The 22,320-nt window shown below is 21.5% G+C and overlaps 5 protein-coding genes across 5 annotated transcripts; 4 read left to right on the top strand and 1 right to left on the bottom strand. All coding sequences in view use genetic code 6, as the record gives it.

Annotated features, from left to right (window-relative positions):
- Window positions 1-391: 391 nt before the first annotated feature.
- Window positions 392-2,911, bottom strand: TTHERM_01013230 (hypothetical protein; the record flags this gene model as incomplete). Its single annotated transcript, XM_971489.1, has 1 exon — window positions 392-2,911. The coding sequence occupies one exon, from the start codon at window positions 2,909-2,911 to the stop codon at window positions 392-394; it is 2,520 nt and encodes an 839-aa protein (XP_976582.1).
- A 1,690-nt stretch (window positions 2,912-4,601) lies between these two features.
- TTHERM_01013220 (hypothetical protein) lies at window positions 4,602-10,345 on the top strand (the record flags this gene model as incomplete). Its single annotated transcript, XM_971488.3, has 11 exons — window positions 4,602-4,705; window positions 4,788-4,932; window positions 5,007-5,318; window positions 5,707-6,261; window positions 7,188-7,457; window positions 7,704-8,246; window positions 8,478-8,586; window positions 8,810-8,883; window positions 9,492-9,608; window positions 9,884-10,092; window positions 10,207-10,345. 11 exons carry the CDS (start codon window positions 4,602-4,604, stop codon window positions 10,343-10,345), a joined length of 2,577 nt encoding a protein of 858 aa, XP_976581.3.
- A 1,392-nt stretch (window positions 10,346-11,737) lies between these two features.
- Window positions 11,738-12,232, top strand: TTHERM_001013201 (cyclin-dependent kinase regulatory subunit; the record flags this gene model as incomplete). Its single annotated transcript, XM_012795258.1, has 1 exon — window positions 11,738-12,232. The coding sequence occupies exon 1, from the start codon at window positions 11,954-11,956 to the stop codon at window positions 12,230-12,232; it is 279 nt and encodes a 92-aa protein (XP_012650712.1). The 5' UTR covers window positions 11,738-11,953.
- Window positions 12,233-14,621: 2,389 nt separating this feature from the next.
- Window positions 14,622-17,137, top strand: TTHERM_01013200 (hypothetical protein; the record flags this gene model as incomplete). Its single annotated transcript, XM_971486.2, has 12 exons — window positions 14,622-14,710; window positions 14,766-14,906; window positions 14,957-15,059; window positions 15,110-15,261; window positions 15,314-15,412; window positions 15,480-15,635; window positions 15,744-15,941; window positions 15,988-16,098; window positions 16,148-16,243; window positions 16,460-16,570; window positions 16,769-16,858; window positions 16,915-17,137. 12 exons carry the CDS (start codon window positions 14,622-14,624, stop codon window positions 17,135-17,137), a joined length of 1,569 nt encoding a protein of 522 aa, XP_976579.2.
- A 940-nt stretch (window positions 17,138-18,077) lies between these two features.
- TTHERM_01013190 (chromosome condensation regulator RCC1 repeat protein) lies at window positions 18,078-22,014 on the top strand (the record flags this gene model as incomplete). The annotated part of the gene is made up of 8 exons (XM_971485.2): window positions 18,078-18,173; window positions 18,333-18,509; window positions 18,648-18,721; window positions 19,368-19,719; window positions 19,782-20,000; window positions 20,056-20,914; window positions 21,014-21,381; window positions 21,490-22,014. The coding sequence occupies 8 exons, from the start codon at window positions 18,078-18,080 to the stop codon at window positions 22,012-22,014; spliced, it is 2,670 nt and encodes an 889-aa protein (XP_976578.2).
- Window positions 22,015-22,320: the final 306 nt, after the last annotated feature.

The following is a 22,320-nucleotide window of genomic DNA, read 5'->3' as shown; positions in this document are numbered from 1 at the left end:
AGATAAAAATTAAAAATTATGGGAAGGGATATATATTTTACAACTGAATATATCAATATATTTTCAATAATGAAATTGAATTACAATTAATGATTAATTTTTAACAATAAAATAATACTTTCAATATAAAAAGAACAATATTTTTAATTTAAATGCACTTGAATACAATATATTATTTGAAAATTAAGTTTGAGTTTATATTTATTTTAGATGGTTTATTATAAATTTATAAATAAAATAGATTGTTTTTTTATAAAATATAAAATTATGAAATAAGGTAAAATATTTTACAAAATAAAGAAAATTTTTATAATTTTATTAGATTAATTAAATTTAATTTCATTAAATATTTGAAATACTAAAAGAATTGTTTTAAATTTTATTATTATTTTCATTAAAATGTGTTTATTCTTAATGGAGATGGCTGCTAGTTGTTTCTAATCCCCAATTCTCTAAATAGGCTATTAATAGACTATTCAATATTTTGATGTGTTTATTTTAACTTTTGACGCTTTTATGAAACTGTGCTAGGTCTCACTGTTACTGAATTCTAACTGTTGAAATTTCTTTACATTTTTTAATATTTGCTAGGTGTTGCTGATTGATTAGTTTGATGAGTTTTTAACCTTCCCTCATTAATAGAGCAATCAGTTTTTTGCAGATAGAATGATTGATTATAGCTTGAATTGATTGCATCTTTTACTGTATTAGGATCTTGTAAATATGAAGGATTTTTGAGTATATCTAATTCTTAGCAATCTTCTTCAGTTTATTTTTATATGAAATCTTATATAGGATTTGTTGATTTTACTGAGTGATATCTACTGTTTTTTTCTTACAAATTCAAGGATTAGTGATTACTTTTTTATTTTTATGTTTGATTTACAGCGGATATAGAATTATTATTAAGAGTTTAAGGTGTTGTGGGTCTTTATCTCTGAACTGCTGAAGTTGTTTGAGGTCTAAAACCAGACTCAGTTTAGAAAAAATATATAGACTAAGCATAATTTACATTATGAGATAAACTGCTTAACTCAAAGAGATTATTTGAACTTGCTTAATTATGATTGTTTAACTATCGACTTTATTGTTGTGCTAGCATAGATGCATTTCTGATAAATTTGAATTTTTAATTATTGATATTCCTAAGGACTTATCTTTAATTCTTTTATAAAAGTTGGTTATTGGAGTGAATGGGTTTTTCCTTTTTCATAATTTTTCCCCAATCTATCTGATGCAAATTTAAGTCATCTATTCTAACTGAATTATTAATTAAATCATTGTTAGCCTACTTTTCTTAATTTAATTCTGTGGAATTCTCGATTAACTAGCTGCCAAGAGTCACTTGATTTGCATGTGCGTTTAAGCTTTATGCATTAATATTTTATGTCTAAGCTTAATTATTGATATTGCAAGGAGATTTTCCTTTACTTTACACTCCACTAATAGACTGAGAATAGTTTTTTATATAATTTTATTTTGTCTATAATATCATTTGATACTAATTTTCATCTAATATCTATTATTTTATTATAGGTGCTGCACTATAATGCTTTATTTTACTTATATTCTTTTATTATTGCTTTATGCTCCACTATAATTAATCTTTTTAGTTAAGAAATTAGCCTTCTAAGCCTTATGAATTGTTCAAGAGATGTGAATTTGGATTATTATGATGAAAAGGTGTAGTCTTATTCTCTTAGTAAAAGTCAAGTAAATTATTTTTTTTATCATTATTGCTATTATATTCATTTTTATTATCAAAAATAAACTAATTATCATTTCTGAGACCAATATCAATTTGGTTTTGGTTTTAGTCATGATATCCACCTAAAGTTTGCAAATTCATGTATCCTTAATCCTGAATTTGATTTATTTAGCTATTTTAATTTAATATATGTTATTAATTTACTGTATTTTAGAATTGATCATTTTCATTTTATTGCTAGTCTTAAATTTTTTATTTGTTTTATTTAATATCTTAATTATTCCTAAATTGATTTTGAGAGCTATTCATTTATTCGAAATAAGGACTTGAAGTTTAACTATATCTTAATTGTTCTTCATTTTCAGGCAAGTGAAAAGTTTTATCTATTATTCCTTAAACTTATTATTTCTATTACATTTTTGATGCATTTTAATTACTAATAGGAGATCTAGAATTGCTGTGAGATGAATTATAACGCTAAAATACTTAATTGGCTTATTTTGATCTACCCTAAACTGATAATGTATTGTTTTACTAAATTTAATTTATCTCATCATTAAAAGCAAAAGTTTAATATTAATCAGGTTCTGTATATATTGGAAACATAAGGTATTCAGAATTTTCATTAAGCATATCATCTCCATAATTTTCATTATCTAAAATGTATGACCTATCATGGCTTTTAAATTCATTAAATTAACTCTGATTCAAGTCTTTCCTTTTTGAAACACTCATAACATCTTTACTTTTTTAAGACAATTTCTTTTAGTGAGCTGATTGAGCTCTTATTTTCTCTCTTTTCTCAAAATTGTTTTTGATAACTTAAATGCTCCTTTTTTCTTTAGTTAATTGTTATGGCTTTTCAGCTGGCTTAAAAAGCAAACAATTGTTAAAGCTAAATTTTTTTACTACATCAGCAATATTATTTTTATTTATAGTGGATTTACTTCTATCTTAATACTAAAATTCCTTAATAACCCTTGTAGACTTGTCTAACAAATTAGCCTTCTTAAAAATTTCTGCTAAAGATGGCTGTTAAAATGTATTTTGAAAATATTTTGATCTGCTAAGAGTTTTATTAAAATTATCGTCTACTTCTTGGCTGCTCTGCTGTTTCAAGTGTTAGATCTTTGGCTTGAGCTTAGTATTAATTAAAAATCCTGAATGCTAATCTAATATGACCTAGCCTTAATTGTCATTCATCCTAACAAATCAGCAATTAAAAACTTGTTTTAATAATTACAAAATTGCTAATTATATTGTTTATAATTATTTAAAAAGTACTTGTGAATTTTAGATAAAAACTTAATAATATAGTGTTAAAATTGCTTATTAACTTATCGAAAGAACCAATCATTATTACATCTAAATCAATAATCCATTCAAAAATAAAAGTATTCTTTTAATTTTAGTAAGCTGATAATCACACATTAGTATTCCTAAAAGTAAGAAAAAAAGATTATTATCTATTTAGTTATTTTTTTTTGCTGTTAAGATAAAAAGTGTAAATTCAAAAACTAGTTTCTGTGCATTTTTTAGATAAATATTTTAAGTAAAATGACTAATTTAATAATAGTAACAAAAGCCTTAAATCATAGAGGAGTAAATCATAAATAAAAGAATATTAATTATTAAAAAAATATACTAAAGCAAAGCAAATAATATTTTCATTTTGATAAATAGAGAGTACTTAAACTAATAATATAAAATCACAAAATAAATTTTGAGATATTTTACTTCAATTAATTATATGTTATATTTTTTTCTATTATTAAAATAATAATAATATTTAATTATTATAAAACAATATTGTACGTACTCTCTTTGTTTGCTTGACAATTAAGTGACTTGACTCAGTATTTTATTATTAAGTAATATTAAATTAAATTTTACATTAGATATTTTTATTAAGATTATAATGTAGATTTTTTCTATTTTAAAAATAATTCTTTAACAGTTGAAAATCAATTTATAAAATATATTTATTCAATTTTTTTACTCATATTAATTATTATTCTCTTTATAAATATTTAAAATTAAGAGTAAATTTTTTTTATCGTTTTAATAAAAATTTTATTTATTTTATTTTTTTTTAACTTTTCTTAAATTATAATTAATTCTTTAAAACTTTTGTTCTCGTAATTAAAAGTTTGCGAAAAAAAGAGGCTGCATGAAAAAAGTTTTGAAATATTTAGCTTAAATTTTGTAATTTGAACTTCAACAATTTGAAAATTTTTGGCATATGTCTTTATAAGATCTAATTTATATGTTAAGAAATTACAAGTTTCTATTAAATTTATTAATTTAAAAAATATAATTTAGATGAAATAATTTTTTATTAAACTTTAAGTAACATGTAATATTTATAAAAATTAAATAGTCAATATTTCTACTGCTATAAATAGACCTAAAGATATTTTAATAGTATAAATAAAAAAAAAATAGCAAAGAATACTTGAGTGATTATGTTAGGGAGTTAGATATGTATTTATTATAAATATATGTTTTACATTTATTTACAAAACCTGATAAATTTTATAACTTAATCTATCATTTAAACAAACTTAAATTAAACTAGAAATATAAATTGTTACTTAAAATATTTATAATTATTTATTTATAATATTTATATATTAAACAAAGTATTTTTAAATAAATCTATCTTTTAATTCAGTTTAAATTTTATAATTTGATTTAACTTTAATTATCATTAATATCTAATCAAGTGTATTTGTTGTAAATCTTTTTGATTTAATTATTATTAAAAGTATTAAGTAGTATTAATCATATCAAAAAAAACACTAAAGTATTAAGATAAATTTTATAATTTATAACAAAATACTCTTTAAATAAGGCATCAAAAGCAATACAAAGCATAATAAATAGGCTGAAAATGACATTAGCGGATTTGGATTATAGTAGATACACTAGAAATAACTAAAAAATAAAAGAATTAATTTAAAAGCTGCAATAGCAAGATTAAAGTGAACCAATTAAGTAATATAAATTTAATAGCACAAATCAAAATAAAATTCAAATAAAATAATTTCTTGTTATATTATTTGTGTTTAAAAAATAGAGATTATCTCAAGTATCTAGAATTCGAAAGCTCATGTCTAACAGATTTAAATATATCAAAAATCAGTGAGGAATAAATAAGAAATCTTTTCCAATAAATTGATCAGCACCTACTAAAATATAATAATGAATCTTTGGTTTAAATGGTAAAATAGTAGCAAATATTATTTTAAAAACAGAATAAATTGATCATTTAACTTTTAATAATTAACTATTTAAGGATGGACTTTGCTTCAAGATATACTTATGCTAATATATGTTTAAATTTGAAAAAAATGATATTGATTTAAACATTTAGAATTCTTTGTACAAATTGCCTTCAATAAAGAATTTAATGAAAAGAGAATTGCTAACATCGATCGAGCAAACCCCTTTCAGAGTTAAAAACTTTTAAGAAATTTATTTAAAACGCATTTTGAACCCTGATTTCTAAATTGAAACATAAGATTACTTCTAGGAGATAATTGACTGGTTAGATTTCTTTGCAGAAATCTATAATATCCACTAAAAATCTTTTTATTAGACATTTAAAGTAATAAAATTCTTATGCTAAAATGATATTTTAAAAAATATTTTCTTTATTTATGAGCCAAGAAATAAAATTGTATCCAAAATAGCTTCTTTTGACAAAAAAATTTTATTTAGCCATTTTTTCTACAAATTTAAAGAATAATTTAATAGTTTTTATAGATAGTATCATTAAAATAATAGGGATAAGTATAATCATAGAATTTTTAAAATATAATATATAATCATAGAATATTTAAAATAGAATATATAATCATAGAGTGTATAAAACAGAATGAATGTATATTCATTGAATAACAATAATATAAATAATGAGTTTATTCATAAAAAAATAATTTGTTGAATTCATTTTTAATATAAAAATAAATAAATTATTTTTAATATTTAAAAAGGGATTTGAAAAAGTAGATAAAAATTTAATTTTAATATGCATAAACAAACTGATTTAAGTACAAAACAAAATTAGCAATATCTCAAATATTGAATCTGTGATTAGAGTTTTGTAGTTCTTTTAGAAGGATTATCGTAATTTATATGGAATAGATATGGTTGTAACTCTTCTATACAATATTTGTAAGAACATACTTCCTCTTTAAGGATCTACTGAATTAGAACAAGATTCTCTTTAAAAGATTATTTAAAATGAAATAAACACAGGCTTATTTTAATACTTTTAAATTCACCTAAAAATTAGTTCTTGGGACCATATTCTACTTACTTGTCTTGGATTTATTTAAATATAGATTGATAAAAAAGTAGAGAAGTATATGAATAAAAATGCTGATCCCTCTAAAAAATAAAGCAGTAACAAATAGCTTCTTAACTACAGAGAAATATCAAATATTCCTAGCGAGGTGTATGATTCATTATATCTATTCACCTGCATAAACTACACCTAAATTAGAAATAAAATAAAAAAGACAATGAGAAGCATCCTTTCCTATCGTGTAATTTATTAATTAATTATACTTTATTTGGTGTGCAATATTATACTTTTGGGAAATTATTCTCATAAATATTATTAATTATATTAAATTTTAATTGATAATAACATTTTTGTTAAACTTGGTACATTAAATCAGAACAAAGTCATAAATAATTACCTAATTTTAGTAAAACATGAAAGAACAGACAATTCTCTATCTACTTTTATTTACTGATTTTTTTTTGGATCAAATTTACATGTGCCAAATTTACTAAAGAAAATACTTACAATATGTCTATTTATTTTTAAATAGAAATAAAAAAAATATTCCCTCATTTCCTCAGCTGATAGTATTTATGATGATATTTTAAAGATTGTCAAATTTCTATTTTAACTATACTTATTTTTTAGAGAAATTGAGATACATTTTTGAACTTAAAACAATTTTCAAACTTTCAAAATTTGCTTTGGAATATTTTTGTTTAAATTTTAATTTGCTAATTACTATTTCAAATATTAAAAATTTTAGAGCATAGAAAGAAATAATAGACATTTAAATTCTATTTTGCTAAAATTTATATTCTATATTATTTACAAATATTATTTATTTTTAGGTAAAACACAATTTAAATTGGAAAAATATAAAAACAATAAATTTCATAAAATATTCAATAATTAAAGTAAAAATTATAATAGATATTTATTTAATCGCTATAAATTAATTAACTGCAGAAATAAATGGATTTTTAATAACTTTACTATAAATACTTATTTAACATTAATATAAATCAAAAAAATGTAGATTCTGGTAGGGAATTTTTTAATTTGCAAAATATATGGACATAATATTTTAAAAATATCCTATGAAAAATAAATTTAATATTAGCTTATTCTGTCTTAGATTTAAGATAAAAATAAGTTACAAGCTAATTTTTTTTAAAAAAAAAGGTTCCTTCCCTTGTAAATCTACTGAGCTTAAAAATAAAAAGAGAAGATTTTGCATTTAACTTCATGGAGTTTATGATGAGCTCACCTTTCGATGACAATATTTTAGGTATGAAAATGAGTGTTTAACTATACCTCAGAGAAGAGTATTCTAAATTATATCAGTTGATATAAAGCTTAACTTAATCTGATCAATTACCTTCTCATTATGCTTTCCCTTTACTATTGTCTTTATCTTCAATTTTTACTGGGCTTAATCTTGGCAAAAATGAGGTATTTATAAAATTTTCATATATTTTAATGGAAAATTATTAAAAAAAGTTGAAATAAACATATTTTTTAATTTTAAACACCATTTACTTACAGATTAAAAGAATGTTTAAAAAAATATTTGATGAATTATAGATTTAGGTTTTTTTATTAATTAGATAAGCTGAAAATTAATTAGATTTGAGTTTTGATTACTCCTACAAATAGCTAAAAATTTTACATTTTCACACTTTTTAAATTTAAAAACAGGAAGGCTTATCTTTGGCGAAGCTTAACTTGAATAACTTTTTAGAATCTAACACAGAAAATTCGAGGAAAATATTTTTGTAAGAAACTCTGCTTGCAAATGTTGGATTTAGCTATTACAATATATTTAGAAATGCTCAATATGAGCAAGATAAGAATGTTTATCTTTCTAAAGCAATTGAGTATTTAGAAAAGAGTTACAGCAAGAATAATAAAAACTATTTAGTTTGCCAAGCACTTGCAAAGGCTTATGCACACAGCTTGAATATGGACAAAGCTCTTGAGTATGCTTTACAATCATGCGCTCTTAATAAAAGCTCACATTACGCATTCATTCTGCTAGCTCTTATTTACTCTGCTAAAGGAGAACTCAAGAAATGTTAGCTTTTAATTTCAAGTCTACTAAAAGAAAACTAAAACGAACCCATCCTATACATCCTGATGGCATTTATTGAAGCAGAGAAATTACTGATTGCAGAAGAAAATTTACCTGATTATAAAGTTTCTCATCACTTTGGCTCAGGGATAAAAGACTTTTTAAAATCTGTAATCTATTTTTTTAATTTTAAAAAATTTAAGGATAGGCAAATAGAGAGAGATTTCTCTAAATCTGATAAATTTAAATATTTCTTGTAAATTTACATTTTGAAACTTAAAACAAAAAAATTTTTTTCTTTTCTAAATTAATTAATTAAACATTATTTATGGTAATAATGTTAAAAATATATTGAATGAATGGCAGATTAATTAATTTACTTATTTTTTTTGGCTATATAGGAATCTTAGAAAAGTAAACAATTTAAACAAATTATACTGTATATGGTGAATGCTTGCTAAGTTATATTAAAAAAAGAATTATCCAAGGAATTTGATCCTGAATTTTGCAGTAAATTATTTTATTATGTTTTAAATTAACAAGTAAATACCAAATTGTTTGAATGTGTCAAATAATGTAAAAAAAACCTCGTTAGAAAAAAGAAAAATAATGGAAATGATCCAAACCAATCAAGTTAGTTTCCAGAATTCAATTAATAATTATAATTTTTATGTGCATAAAGCTAATCAAAGCCTTAAATATATAGGAATCAAAACCATTTTTTTTATTTTAGAAAAGAATTTGATACCACTAAAAGACTAGCATTCTTAAGAAATCCCTCCAAGAGTTTACTTAGATTATAAAAATGTAATTTTATTATAAGATGCTTTTTTAATTCTTTCAAGCCCTTTCTTTGTTATTTTTTCACTATCTACTAATTTATTGTCAGAAGTTTTTTAAATGAAAAAAATTACTAGTAATATATGTAGTAAGAATACATACAAAAGGCAAAAATTTAAAAAATCACAATTCATTGATTTATTTATTTATTCTACCTTATTATTCATTTATTTTATATTGGATAAATGTTGATAATAGCTTTTGCCAGTGTTTTTCTCAAAATTTTAATTAAAATTATTACCTTTATTTTAAGATAAAAAACTAAGAAAGAAATCAAATAAAAATTTAAAAACAAAATTCGTCATTTAAATCTCTAACTCATTCATGCTTTAATTTTCAGAACTACTTAAAAATAACTCACTCATAAACTAATTTTTGACAAATTGATATGAAGCAAAAATATTTAGAATTATATATTATTACTTAAAACCATGCTATCAACCATCATCCTTGTAAGTTAAGCTAACTAACTTGATGAGTTTATTATTTTTTTAACATTTTAATTGTAAATTGACTGGGCTTGGTCTAGTAAATCATACAAAAAATTTATATTTAAATAATTTTAAATGATATAGACACTAAATTACTTTATAGACATACTGTTCCATCTTGAGTACTACGATTGCATTGAAGATATGACAGCACTCTTGAATGATGGAAATAAAAAAAATCTGATTGAGTCAGAATATTATGTACATATTTATTTTCATCTTTTTAATAACAAACATACTTATTAATATCTTAATAATCTAAACAAATCCCAATTTCTTTTATTAAAAGCAAAAAAAATTTCACAATTATCAATCAATCAGCTTTTTTAAATATTTTCTATGAAATTTTGCTTTGAATTTTTTTATCAGTAACTTTTTCAAAAATATGATAGCATTTTTGCTAAATATTATATCAAAATACTAAGAACTGCTGAAATGTAAAATTCCAATTAAAAAATTATTAAAATAAATAAAAGCTTGCACTTCTGTCTGAAAAAAAGGAACAAGATGAAATAGCTATGCAAAAATACGAAGAAATCTTAAAGACAGATTTTTATCACCTTAAATCTATGCAAAATTTGGCTCTACTTTACTTAAAAAATATAAATACTGATAGCAGAAGAGTAGACAGGGCAGTAGAACTATTGATAGCAGGATCTAAATTCAAAGAATCTTCTGAGATTTGGTAAAAATTTAATTTAATAATCTCAAAACTTTTTTTGAGCGAAACAACATTTTCTAATATGCCTTTAATTCTTTTTATAAAATAAATTTTAATTTTATAAAATTATATACTTAGTTACGGATTTGGATAAATCCACTAACTCCAAGGGAATCTCCAAAAATCAAATCACTACTTGCTAAAAGCTCTGGAAAAAAATAAAAAGTAGCCAATTTGCGTCTATGACATTATACCAGATTTGTTATTTATAGTTTGAGAGACGTTATTAAAAGTATTTATAAAATAGACAGTTAATAATTATTTCTTAAAGCTATTGTTGGCCTAATAAACAATATATAGATAAATTATTAGTTTAAAAATATAAACTTAACCTTGCTTTCATAACCTAGGAAAATCCTAAATAGAAATTAAGGTCAATCCTTCATTTTCTTTAATTAGTTATTTTAATTTAAAAAGGCAAGTATTTCATGTGGTTTTCGAGTGTATTTTTAAATAGTAAAATATATTTGAATAGAAATAATATTTACATTTATGAATTAACCTATATCTATTTATTTATCTATCTATCTATATTTGCATAATTTTAAATAATAAAATCAACCAGACAAAAAATCAAACAATAAAATTAATTAATTACTTTTTTAAATAAATATTCGGCATTAAATTAAATTGGAGCCAAGAATCGCATTAATTCTTTCAATTTAAAAAAAAACTTTTTTAGATTTTTTTAATAAATATCTTTCTACAATATTATTAGTTTAAATCATTGATTATATTCAGCAAATCTCAAATTTTGAGAATAAGAAGCTGATTTTATAATTTATTTGATTTATTTCCTTTTAAATGAGAATGATTTAAGATTCTGTTTAAATTTAAACGGGTATTTTTTTTTAAATAATTTAAAAATAAATTTTATAAAAAAGATTGGAGTGAGTTTCTGCTTAAGGAATGGTGTTTATTAAATTAAGAAAACTAAATCAGCATATTTAAGAGAATGCCGTTGAAATAATAATTAAATCTAATTAAACGAAAAGTAATTTATTTATTTATAGATGTTGGCTGAAAATTTTTGCGCAAAAACATAATAATATTAATAATAATCACATTTTTTCTTTTTTCATAAGAATCTTCTATCCAAGCAAATCTATTTATTTATTTATTTATTCAATTGCAAATCTATAAAAATTTATAGATAACAAATCTATAAAAAATTTTATTGCAAATCTATTGATCCTTTGAATTACCTATCTTCCTACTTACTTACCCAATAAATTTAGTAAGAAATTTTCAATCTTTTCTATTTTTATAAGTAGTGATATGATAGCATTAGTCCTCATTCATTTATATCTTATTCCTAAGCTCATTTAAATTTTTTTTGTAATAACGAAAGCCTATTCGTATTTATTTCAATAAAATAAAAAGAAAATAAAATAGAAATATAATTAAGTACTAAAAAAAGAGCATAAAATTTTAGTAGAGTTTGTTTGAAAATTTACCATTTATTTACCCATTTGAAATAACAGAATGCCAACAAATCTATATTTAAATCTGGATATTGCTTTAGATTTTAATTTATTGGAATCAGATCTATTCGAATTTTATAAAGCGAAGCGGTTGTTGCCAAATAAATTTGATAATATAAATTACACAAAAACATAAAATAAATCTTAAATTAAAAAAAAAACCTGATCTTAAAAGAAAACAGTAAAAAGGAAGTTTTACTTAAGCTTTTACAGCGTACCTCATTTTTCGATTAAGATTACTCTATCAAAATATCTTATAATTAGATTATCCCTCTTATACAACTCAACTCCTCTATTAAAGTCTCTCACTAAAATAAAAAATCTATATTTTACCTACAAGAATGCCCCACTTCCCTGAAGAAATTGAATATAGTGACAAGTATACTGATGAATATTATGAATACAGACATGTGATTCTGCCTAAAAATGTATTCAAAAAAATACCCAAAAATAAAATTCTTACAGAGGCTGAGTGGAGATCTCTTGGCGTATAGTAAAGTAGAGGATGGGTTCACTATGAAATTCATAGGCCAGAACCCCACATTCTGCTTTTCAGAAGACCTAAGGGCACTGATCTCACTACTGGCGCTCCTCCACCTAACTTCAGAGCTCCATACTGAAAACATAATTTCCTCACTTTTTACACTTCACCTCTCAACAATTAAATAAAAGTGAAAAAAAGTTACTTTCTCTAAACAAAATGTCTAACTTAAAAATATACTAAAATAACTTCTATCTATCTACTTTTCCTTACTTACTTCATAAACAAATAAATAAATAAATTTCTATCCAATTTACTGATTTAAATGAAAATTTAATTTTAGAAAAATAATTAGTTAGATTAAAAAAGTTTGATTGATTGATTGATTAACAATTAGACAACTTTTTTAAATCTTTCATAAATAACAAAGAGTTTTTTAAATTCAAAGTGATTTATTTAAAAATGACTCTTTAGAAAATTTAAAAATGAAATCAGTAACACAATCTAAATTTTTATTGAAATTGATATATATATTAAAAGTATTCTACTCATATATACTTTATATTTTAAACGTTAATATTTTATTATTTCCTACTATCTTAAGCATTCTTTCTTTTTGGTCGATATTGTAGTTTTTATCTATAATTACATTAAGTTCTTTTTATTGACAAAAAATATGTTTAGAAAGTTTAAAAATAACCTTATTCTGCAGTTTGCAGAAAAACAAATTAAATAAAAAGAAAAGAAAAAGGTTTAGCATTTTCAGTTTTGTGTTTTTCTAATTTGTAACAATAATCAAAGCTGAAAAAGATTCTTATTAATTTTCATTATTTGATTAAATCTTTTACATTTTTAAATGTAATGAAAATTTATTTGCATTGCAAATTTAAAAAAATTTGATAATAGAAATGTATTTTCAAAAACTAAATAAAATGAAATGAAAATATTATTTAAATTTTCAAAAAATATTAGATTTAGTTTTTTAATATTTAAAAATTATACTAGAAAATATTTTAAAACTAAAATACTTAACCAATAAAACAATGTATAAATCAATAAAAAATATTGAAGTAATAACAGAGCTAAATTGACGTCATTTTATGAAGGATAATGAGAAATTATTTAATTTGTGTAAGAATATATCAAATAAAATAGAGGGAAAATCAGACGAAAATTACATTCAAATTAAAATTGAAGACCTCAATATTTATTATTTGCTTTGAAAGATTTATTCTAGTTAAGAAATTGATTTGATCAGTAACACCCAAACTAAACAAACTAACTTTAATTTATATTGCTAATCATTTGATTTAAATGCAATAAATAATCTTTTTCCACTGAAATTTGCACTTTTTAATTTGAGTTATTTCTCAAAAAATCTTATTTTTGTGATTGATTTATTTTTTTTTATGAAATTTAGCATTTTTTAAATAACTTTTTAGAGTTTTTGACTAAAATATAATATTATAAATATAAAGTTGCTAAAAATACTTTCTTCTAAAAATGAGTTATTTTTAAAAGTAAATTACTTATTTAAATAGTAGGGTTATAGAAACTTTTAACATAAGTATTATAGAAGTTATTTAAAAACGTTTGATGATTAACATTTGATTATATGATTAATAATATTAAATAAAGGTATATTTTTATTTAAAACTTATTTTTTCAAACAAAAGATACATTTTTAAATTTTGTAAACAGACAGAAGAAATTTAAAAATTATTAATCCATTTAAAGACATTTGTCATTTGAATAAAATTTGGTTTATACATTTAAAAAAATTTTCCCAAAATTAGATTTGTATTTTCAACAAACAAATAAATATTTTATTCGTAAAAATATTTAAACTAACTATTTTTGTTCTTAAATGCTAAATATTACTTAGTGCTTTGAATTCTTTCGTTTAATAATTGGTATTCAATTTCTTATGCATTATTTTAATTACTTTTCCATTTAAATTTTGTTTAAATATATTTCATTTTTAAATTATTTGAACAAACATCTCATTTAAAAGAATCTTTTAATTTATGTATTTGATTTACTATTAGATCGGTTATAAACATTTATTTATTTTTGAAATATTACATTTTAAATAATATTTATTTTTATTAGTCATTATATATTTGAAAATGGTAATTGCATCAATGAGGAGATATCTTATTATTTTTAAAAATCTATTACATTCAAATTCAACTTTTTAGGTTTTTTAAATGATAAATAATATTTTTATTTGTTTTATGTTTAATTAAATGTTAATTACTAACTTGATTTCGGATAGATTTTTGTGCTGCTTTTATTTTATTTTACTTATTTAATGAAAGTTGAACATGTTCCACAAAAAAAATAAATTTTGTTAATGTTTTAAAAAGGGATTAATTATTTTATTGCCAAAGTATTTATCTGGTGGAATTATTAATATTCTAAATAATTATTATATTCTTTTTGTTAGTTTTTGTGAAAACTTAGTAAATAATATACATATCATTCATTAAAATTACAAATATAAAAAGTTAGGTAGAACAAAGCAAATGCAAATATCATTCTAGCTAAATACCAATCAGGTTGAAGGATAATTTAAAGTAATACCAGTAATTAGTATCCCAAATCCAAAGTCAAAGTAAAAGACCTGAATTTATGGAAAAGCAAACAACATTCTCTCAAATTAATTATAGGATTAAATCTGTCCATGAAGAGTTTTTGTATGAATATAGAAATTTAATAGTAGAAAATGAATAAATGAACATTTAAAATTAAATTGCTGATATTTTTGAATAGGATCTTCTAGCGAAAGGAGTTAACGTCATTTTCTAAAAGTACTCCTTCTTTATTCCTTGCTTAATTTTATTCAAACTTTTAAATAAAGTTAAAATCCGAATGAAATTTCTGAACAATTTCATAAATGCAAATTTAATATTCAAGAATTGAAAGGTATTAATGTCTTTTTAAAGTCTATAAATGCGTTAAATGTAAAGAAAATATAACTTTTATTTCAATTTAATTTAATTTTTATGCTTAGGAATGGTCTAATGGAAAATACAGAGAAGCTCAAGAAGATATTATATTTTAAAATAAATATGAGCTTGAAATAATTCACATTCGATATCTTTAATTTCTTAAAAGAATTCCTAATACAATATCAATAGACTCTATAAAAATTGATCTGACATTGTAAAATTTATTGATAATTTTCTAAATTTTATTTTCTATGCTGTTTCTAAAGCCTAGTCTTAGTTTAAGAAAATGTCTCTTAAATATCTGATCTCTTAAAACTAGCTCTCAATGGCAGGAAAATCAAGAGCTTTTCCTTTTCTGTCTATGAGTAATTAATTTTTTAACTTTGAGGTTACTTCAAAAAAAATAAAATATCATTTTTTAATTTAATGAAGACCTATCACACCAAGTACTGAAAATATACCAAAAGAAGACTATGATAACTATTATGGGATTGAAGAGCAAGAAGCTTTTGAAATCATAATCTAACAACTTTATTCTTTTTAAAATAGTCTTGTAGATTTAGAGGAAATCGAAATAGTTTTTTCAAGGTTAATTTATTAATTTTAGTTCAACTTTTTCAGTTTATAAAAAATCAATTTATTTTTTTTATTTTTTCTGTAAATTAATTTATATTTATTTTTTTCAAATAAATAAAGATGGACAAAATTGAAAGAAGTCAAAAGTTTGTATGCATTTTTAGAATTGATAGCCAAAAATGGCAATTTAAAAAATATCAAAGTGATTTTAGGTCTTAATGAAAATGGATTCTAGTTAGAAGAATACTCAACCTAATTTCTTACCAAAATTATTAATTATAGTAAAAATTTAAAGGGACTTTTTCTTCATATTGGAAAGTAAGTATAACATTTTAACAGTTAATTTAATATTTTTTTGTATAAGCTCTTGGGTTTAAGAATACGTTTCGCATTTATAAGACTATGCAAAGTTAATATCAGAAACTATGATCACTAATTGTCCTAATCTCACACAATTTTCGTTAGATATGACTTAGTAATATTTATTTTTAAATAACACTAAATAATTAACATCTTTAAATTAGGAGGAGTAGTTATGATAAAAACTTTAGTTTGCTAATTTCCTTATAGCTTTTTTTAAAATAGAGATATTTTGAATACTTGAACCTCAATTTTTCAGGGTAAACACAAATTTTTAATTTTTTTCATTCATTAATTTTAAATTTGTTTAAATTTGACATTTAATAACATAAAAAAAATAATAAAATTAATTCATATTTGTTCTTTTTAGAAACAATACAATTTTATAATCAAAAAGTTAATTTTAAACTTGTCATGAATAAAATAGAATAATTGTTTACTAATAAATTTTTAATTTTTAATTATTTATTTCATAGATGGCATCAAATTAGTGATCAAATTGAATTCAGAATTTTGACGGCAGAACAATTAGTGAAAACCCTTACAGCTCCTTTAGCTGTTAGAAATTATTTTATTTGTATATGCTAGTGAGAAATTTATAAATATTTAAATCTATATAATTTAAATCCTCACTAATTAAATTTAAAAAAAGCATTTAAAAAATGTTTAACCTAAAATTAAGTTTTATTATTCCAAATAAATTTTTTTCAATATTTGGACTTAATTATTGAGGATTTAATGTAAATTAATTTTTTAAAAATAAAATAATATAATGAAATAAATAGAGCTAACCTTTACTAGTATTATGATGATCTTTGGCATGGACTGGCAAAAATGTCAAATGAATATTTCATTAAAAAATTTTCATTAAGAATGTAAAATAATAAAATAGTTTTTCTATTTTTTATAATTGATAATAATTGATAATTAGGTAAAAACAAAATCATAGAAATTAATAGGCAATTAATTAAATGAAATAACACAGCATTTTAACTGAATAGGCGATATATTAAATACAACAAATATTTAAAACATATGGTTAATATTTTAGAAAAGAAATTTTATCATAACTAATTAATACTTGCTTGAAATAAAATATTTCCCTTGTTGACTAAAACATAAAATCTGAAAGATTCAGATACTATTCAGCTTGAATTAATTAAAAAAATAATAAATCAATCAATTTCAATATTTTTTAATTTCATTTTGACTTTATATATAAATAAAATCCTATTAATTATATCAAATCTTTTAATTTAAATGATATTTAAAATATAATATATTATAAATTATTTACTGTTTTTTAATATTTTAATAGTTTATTATAAAACATACCTATTTGCTAAACTTAGTCTAATCCTAAAATGCATATATATATAAACAAATTTAATTCTTTATTAAATGTTTGTTTTAACCCAAATAAAATGAAAATTTACATTTTTCTTTATTAAAATTTTGTTTTCTAAAGATTTAAATTTTATAATAACAAATTCAATTAAAATATTTAAAAAGATATTAAACAATACCATATATTATCTTTTATTGGTTTTCTTTTTACTTTCATTTATCAAATTTTAATAAATATTCGTATTGTGATTAACAAAATTTTTAAGTATTATCTTAAAAATTAGGTTTTAGTAAAAAAATGTAGTATTTTTTTGAGTTTACAAAAATAATTAATTTGTTAGTATCTTTGTAATGAATTTAAATATAGAAAAAGTATTTTTAAAATTAATTTATTTAGATACAAATTCATTAAAAAAGATTTAATTAAAATAAATTTTTTAACAGAAATTTTCAAATTGATAGGATATAACATTCATACTATTATAGAGAGTGTTGACTTATAAATTTATTTGTTATAATTAATATAATTTCAAAAGAATAAGTAAATTAATTAATTATTCATATATCTTAGATTTGCATTTAAAACTGTGATACTTACTATTTATTTGACAGAGCAATACATACTAATTATAACGAACTAACTAAAACAAAATAATATAAATACTAAAAAAGCAAAAGTCATCTAGCAAGTAAGCAAGTTTTTAGGTAGGCTGATAAATCTATTACAAATATAATTAGATAGTTGAAATGTCTCAAAGCAAGCAGTATGTAAACAATTAGGTTAAGAGTGTGAATAAAGTATAGACTCCTCATCTAATATCAGATATATCTAATATAGTTAAAGTAATTTTTCAAGCGTTTTCGATTTCCTATCTAATAAAGTTAAAATAAAATGATTTCAAAGGAAAAAAAGATTTTACATTTATAGTTAATATAAAATTAATAAATATGCTTTACTTAGTTTTTGTTTTACTTACATTTTATATATTTAATTCATAAAAGATAGTATGTGGAGCAAATCATTCTTACGCAATAGACACAAATTTTGAAGTTTATGCTTGGGGATGCAATCTAGGCAGAAAGTTAGGACTATCAGATGAATATTATAACCAAATATTTCAAGCAGATATACCAGAGTAGATAAAAATTCCAGTTAAAGTGACAGAGCTCTCAAATAAAGTAAAAAAAATAAAAAATTGAAAGCAAAAAATACTAAGCAACAAATGAAAAAACTATCAGAAAATAAGAATTTGATTAAATAAACTAAATCTAATCAATTCTTTCCTTTTTTAAGCAATTATTTTAAATATAAAATAGAAAATAAATAATATTTCTACTGGCACTAACCATTCGTTCGCTTGGAGTACAGAATTAAATTAGGTCTACTGCTGGTAATAAAGCAAATAATTAGCTATTTTTTGATGAATACAAAAATGTTTAAAGTATATGGCAAGTTAAATAAACAAATGAACCAATTAAAAATTTTCAAATGATTTTCTAGCTTTATTATATCATTAGGAATTATCAAATAAGTATTAATGATAAAAGGATTTGGCTTTTATTGAGTTAATTTTGAAATATTTAAATAGGATTCCTTTTAAAAATAAGAATAAATTAAGAAAATATAAATAAATTAAAGTTAATTATGGATTAACAAATATAATTTTTCTAGTAATTAAGTTATAAATAGAGAAAAATTTCGAAATAAAAATGTCTTAAAATTAAAAATTATTAATTTTATAGAGTAAAAATCTATTTTGAAAAATGAATCTCTTTCAATTGGTTTTTAGAAGATATTATTCCCTACCAATAATTTAAAAAGTCAAAGATAGTAAAAATTAATAAATTTCGTATTAGCCAATTAATTTAGAATATTTTTAAAAAAATAACTTTTAAAATTTAAATTAATTAAATTTAATTTAGTTTAATTTTTAAAGATTTTAACATAATTGATGATAATTAAAAAGTTTTTTAGCATAAAAAGATTGCACAAATTTTTGCTAATAAATAATCAACAATAAAAATTTAAAACAAAAGGGGAATTGGAGAATATGGAAAATTAGGAAATAAAGAGAGTAAAGATTTATAATATCCTGAAATTTTTAATGGCTTGAAATAACCAGAAGGTATTTAATGGGAAATTTCAGAAATTTCATGTGGAGAAAATCACACTGTTGCAGTAATAAAACAAATAAATGTAAATAATTCATAAAGTTAAAATAAATTGTATGTATGGGGTAGTTCTAGTGATTGGCAGCTTGGAATTGATACAGGAAAAACTGATTATGTAAATTAGCCCTTAGAAATGAGTCCTGATTATTGGGAAGGAAATGTTGAATCAGTGAAAGCTTGCTCTGATTTTACAATTGCTATTGATAAATAAGGGAGAGTATTTGTTTATTTATTAAATACAATAAAGTTTATTTGAATAATTTTTTTGCTAACTTCAAGATATTCTCATGGGGGAAAGGAGGATTTAATAGACTTGGATACAAAGCTGAAATAGTTAATTAAAAGCATCCATTACAAATTGAATCGCTTAGCAAGCAATAAATTATTTAATTTTCTTTAGGATCTTTTCATAGTGCTGCTATTACTAATAATGGCCGCCTATATACATGGGGAAGAGATAGTAATGGACAACTGGGTCATGGCTAAGCAAAAGCAGATGTATTTTTATAATTTTATTATGCATAAATTTGATAAGATAATTTAATTATAAAAGATATTTCCAAAAGAAGTGTAAGCTCTACAGAATACTTATATAGTAAGTGTAGCATGTGGAGAAGGACATACATTAGCATTGTCAAAAAATAATGAGTTATTTAGTTGGGGATTAAACTCATCTGGATAACTTGGACGTGCGTCTGAGAATCTAAAAAGCAGTGATCCAAAAAAAATATCTTTTTTTGAAGATAAAAGCATAAAGTAAATAGCATGTGGTTCGAAGCATTCCTTAGTTTTGTTGTAAGATGGCACAGTCTACTCCTGGGGAAGCAATCAGTATGGATAATTAGGATTTGATTAGGATAGTAATGCATAAAATACGATAGCCTCATCATAAAATGTGGATCTTATTTCATAAAATTCAAGTTAAATATTTAATTAATAACTTAATTAGAATAATACAACATCATAATTTTAACAACAACAATTTAATCAATAAAATTCAAACAACATTGATTTTTAAGGTGTTAATTAATTTAATGGTAACGAACTAGCCCCTTTGAATAATGTTCATCAAGCACTATAATTAGGAAACGTTTAAACTATCAATAATAATTAATCATAAACATTTATGTCTCCTAATTCATTTGTAAGTAACAGAAATTAAATAGGTCAGAAACCCTACCAACATATGAATCCAAGCTATTTTTAAAATCAGTAATAATTTTAATAACCACAGTTATATCTACCTTAAATGGTAAACAGAGGAACACCAACTAATCCTATACAGTCCCATGATTCCTCTAATTCTTTTAATTCTTCAACCCCAATAGTCTAAAAAAACGGGAAATCTCCATCAAGCGAATCTAGTAAAGACTACCTCAATAAATTGAGTCCATAGCTGATTGTAAATAGATGTAAGAATTTCAAAAATTTAATAATTGTTTATAAACAATTTTTTTGAAATTTAAATTTATTTTTTATTATTTAATTATTAATAATTAAATTATATAAAGAAGTTAGCAGAGTGAATAATAATAGTGCAAGTTTGTATAACAACTAAGATCCTAATATAAATAATTACAACAACTACCATGGGAGTAACAGTTAAGATATATAATAAGATGAGAGGGACAAATAGATTTAGCTATTGATGTAGGAAAACTAATTTTTGAGAACAAGAGTAAAATACTTGGAGTAAAATTAAGATTTGGAATCAGAAAGTTAAGAAAAGGTTTACAATCTCACGAATATGTATCTAGATTACATCATGGAAAACGCTGTGCTGCAATCATAAAACACTATAAATAGCTTCTATCAATAAAAATATGATTCTTATTAAATAGAGCAAGATATTAACTATAAAAACCACTAAGTAGATAGGGTAAACTGTTTTCCATTTGTTTTTGTTTATAAATTTTATACTAACTTAATTATTTAAATTCAAAATTGTTTTATTACTTTTTTTAATGTTTTTTGCTAAATGAAATAGAGCTTGGAAGAGTTTAGAAAAAGAATTGATTTGGTTAAAAATCCAAATATAACTTCAGTTTGCTTTTGTTAATAAATAATGAAAAAACTTTCAAGATTTATCAAATAAGTATATAACAATTTAGATTCCTATCAATAATAGTATTAATAGTAGCCAGGGTTTATTTAAAATATGAATAATTCATAACATCATCAATATCCATACTTTAATAATAACAATAACAACAATATGATTATGAAGCAATAATACATGTAAAATAATCAATATTAATAATAATAACATTATTTAATGCATAATCAACTAGCCCAGTCAAGTGTTAATCCGAATTTATCACTACAGTAGTAATAGCAACCATCTTCAAATATAATAGGATAACTATAGATAAACTAGCAATAAATACTTAGTAATATTTAATAAGCATAAAGTGTTATAAATTCAGCAACTCCACCATTATAAAGTGTTTAAGGAGAAATCTTAAATCCAACTACTTTGCATCTTCTTTCATCTTAAAACTAATAAATATGATATAGTGTCTTTTATTTTCCCAATTTTATTGTACTTATTTAATATTTTTATTATTACCTATATTATATATTTTAAGAATACTTCAAAATATATTATTTTTAATAAATTTTTACATTTCATTAAATTATCTTCAAATTTAAGTAAAAAAATCTAAAAATGTTGTAATGCCGTAATGCCGAATATTTACTAACATTTCATGAGATGAATAGTTATCATATTCAAATTTTGATCTATCATAAATGTCTTAAATAGAATATTAATTTAAAAAGTTCAATTGTATAAATAGACATATTTATTATATTTTTT

Source organism: Tetrahymena thermophila (assembly GCF_000189635.1).
Source record: "Tetrahymena thermophila SB210 genomic scaffold scf_8254824, whole genome shotgun sequence".
Lineage (NCBI taxonomy): Eukaryota > Ciliophora > Oligohymenophorea > Hymenostomatida > Tetrahymenidae > Tetrahymena > Tetrahymena thermophila.
This window is presented reverse-complemented; position numbering and strand designations above follow the sequence as displayed.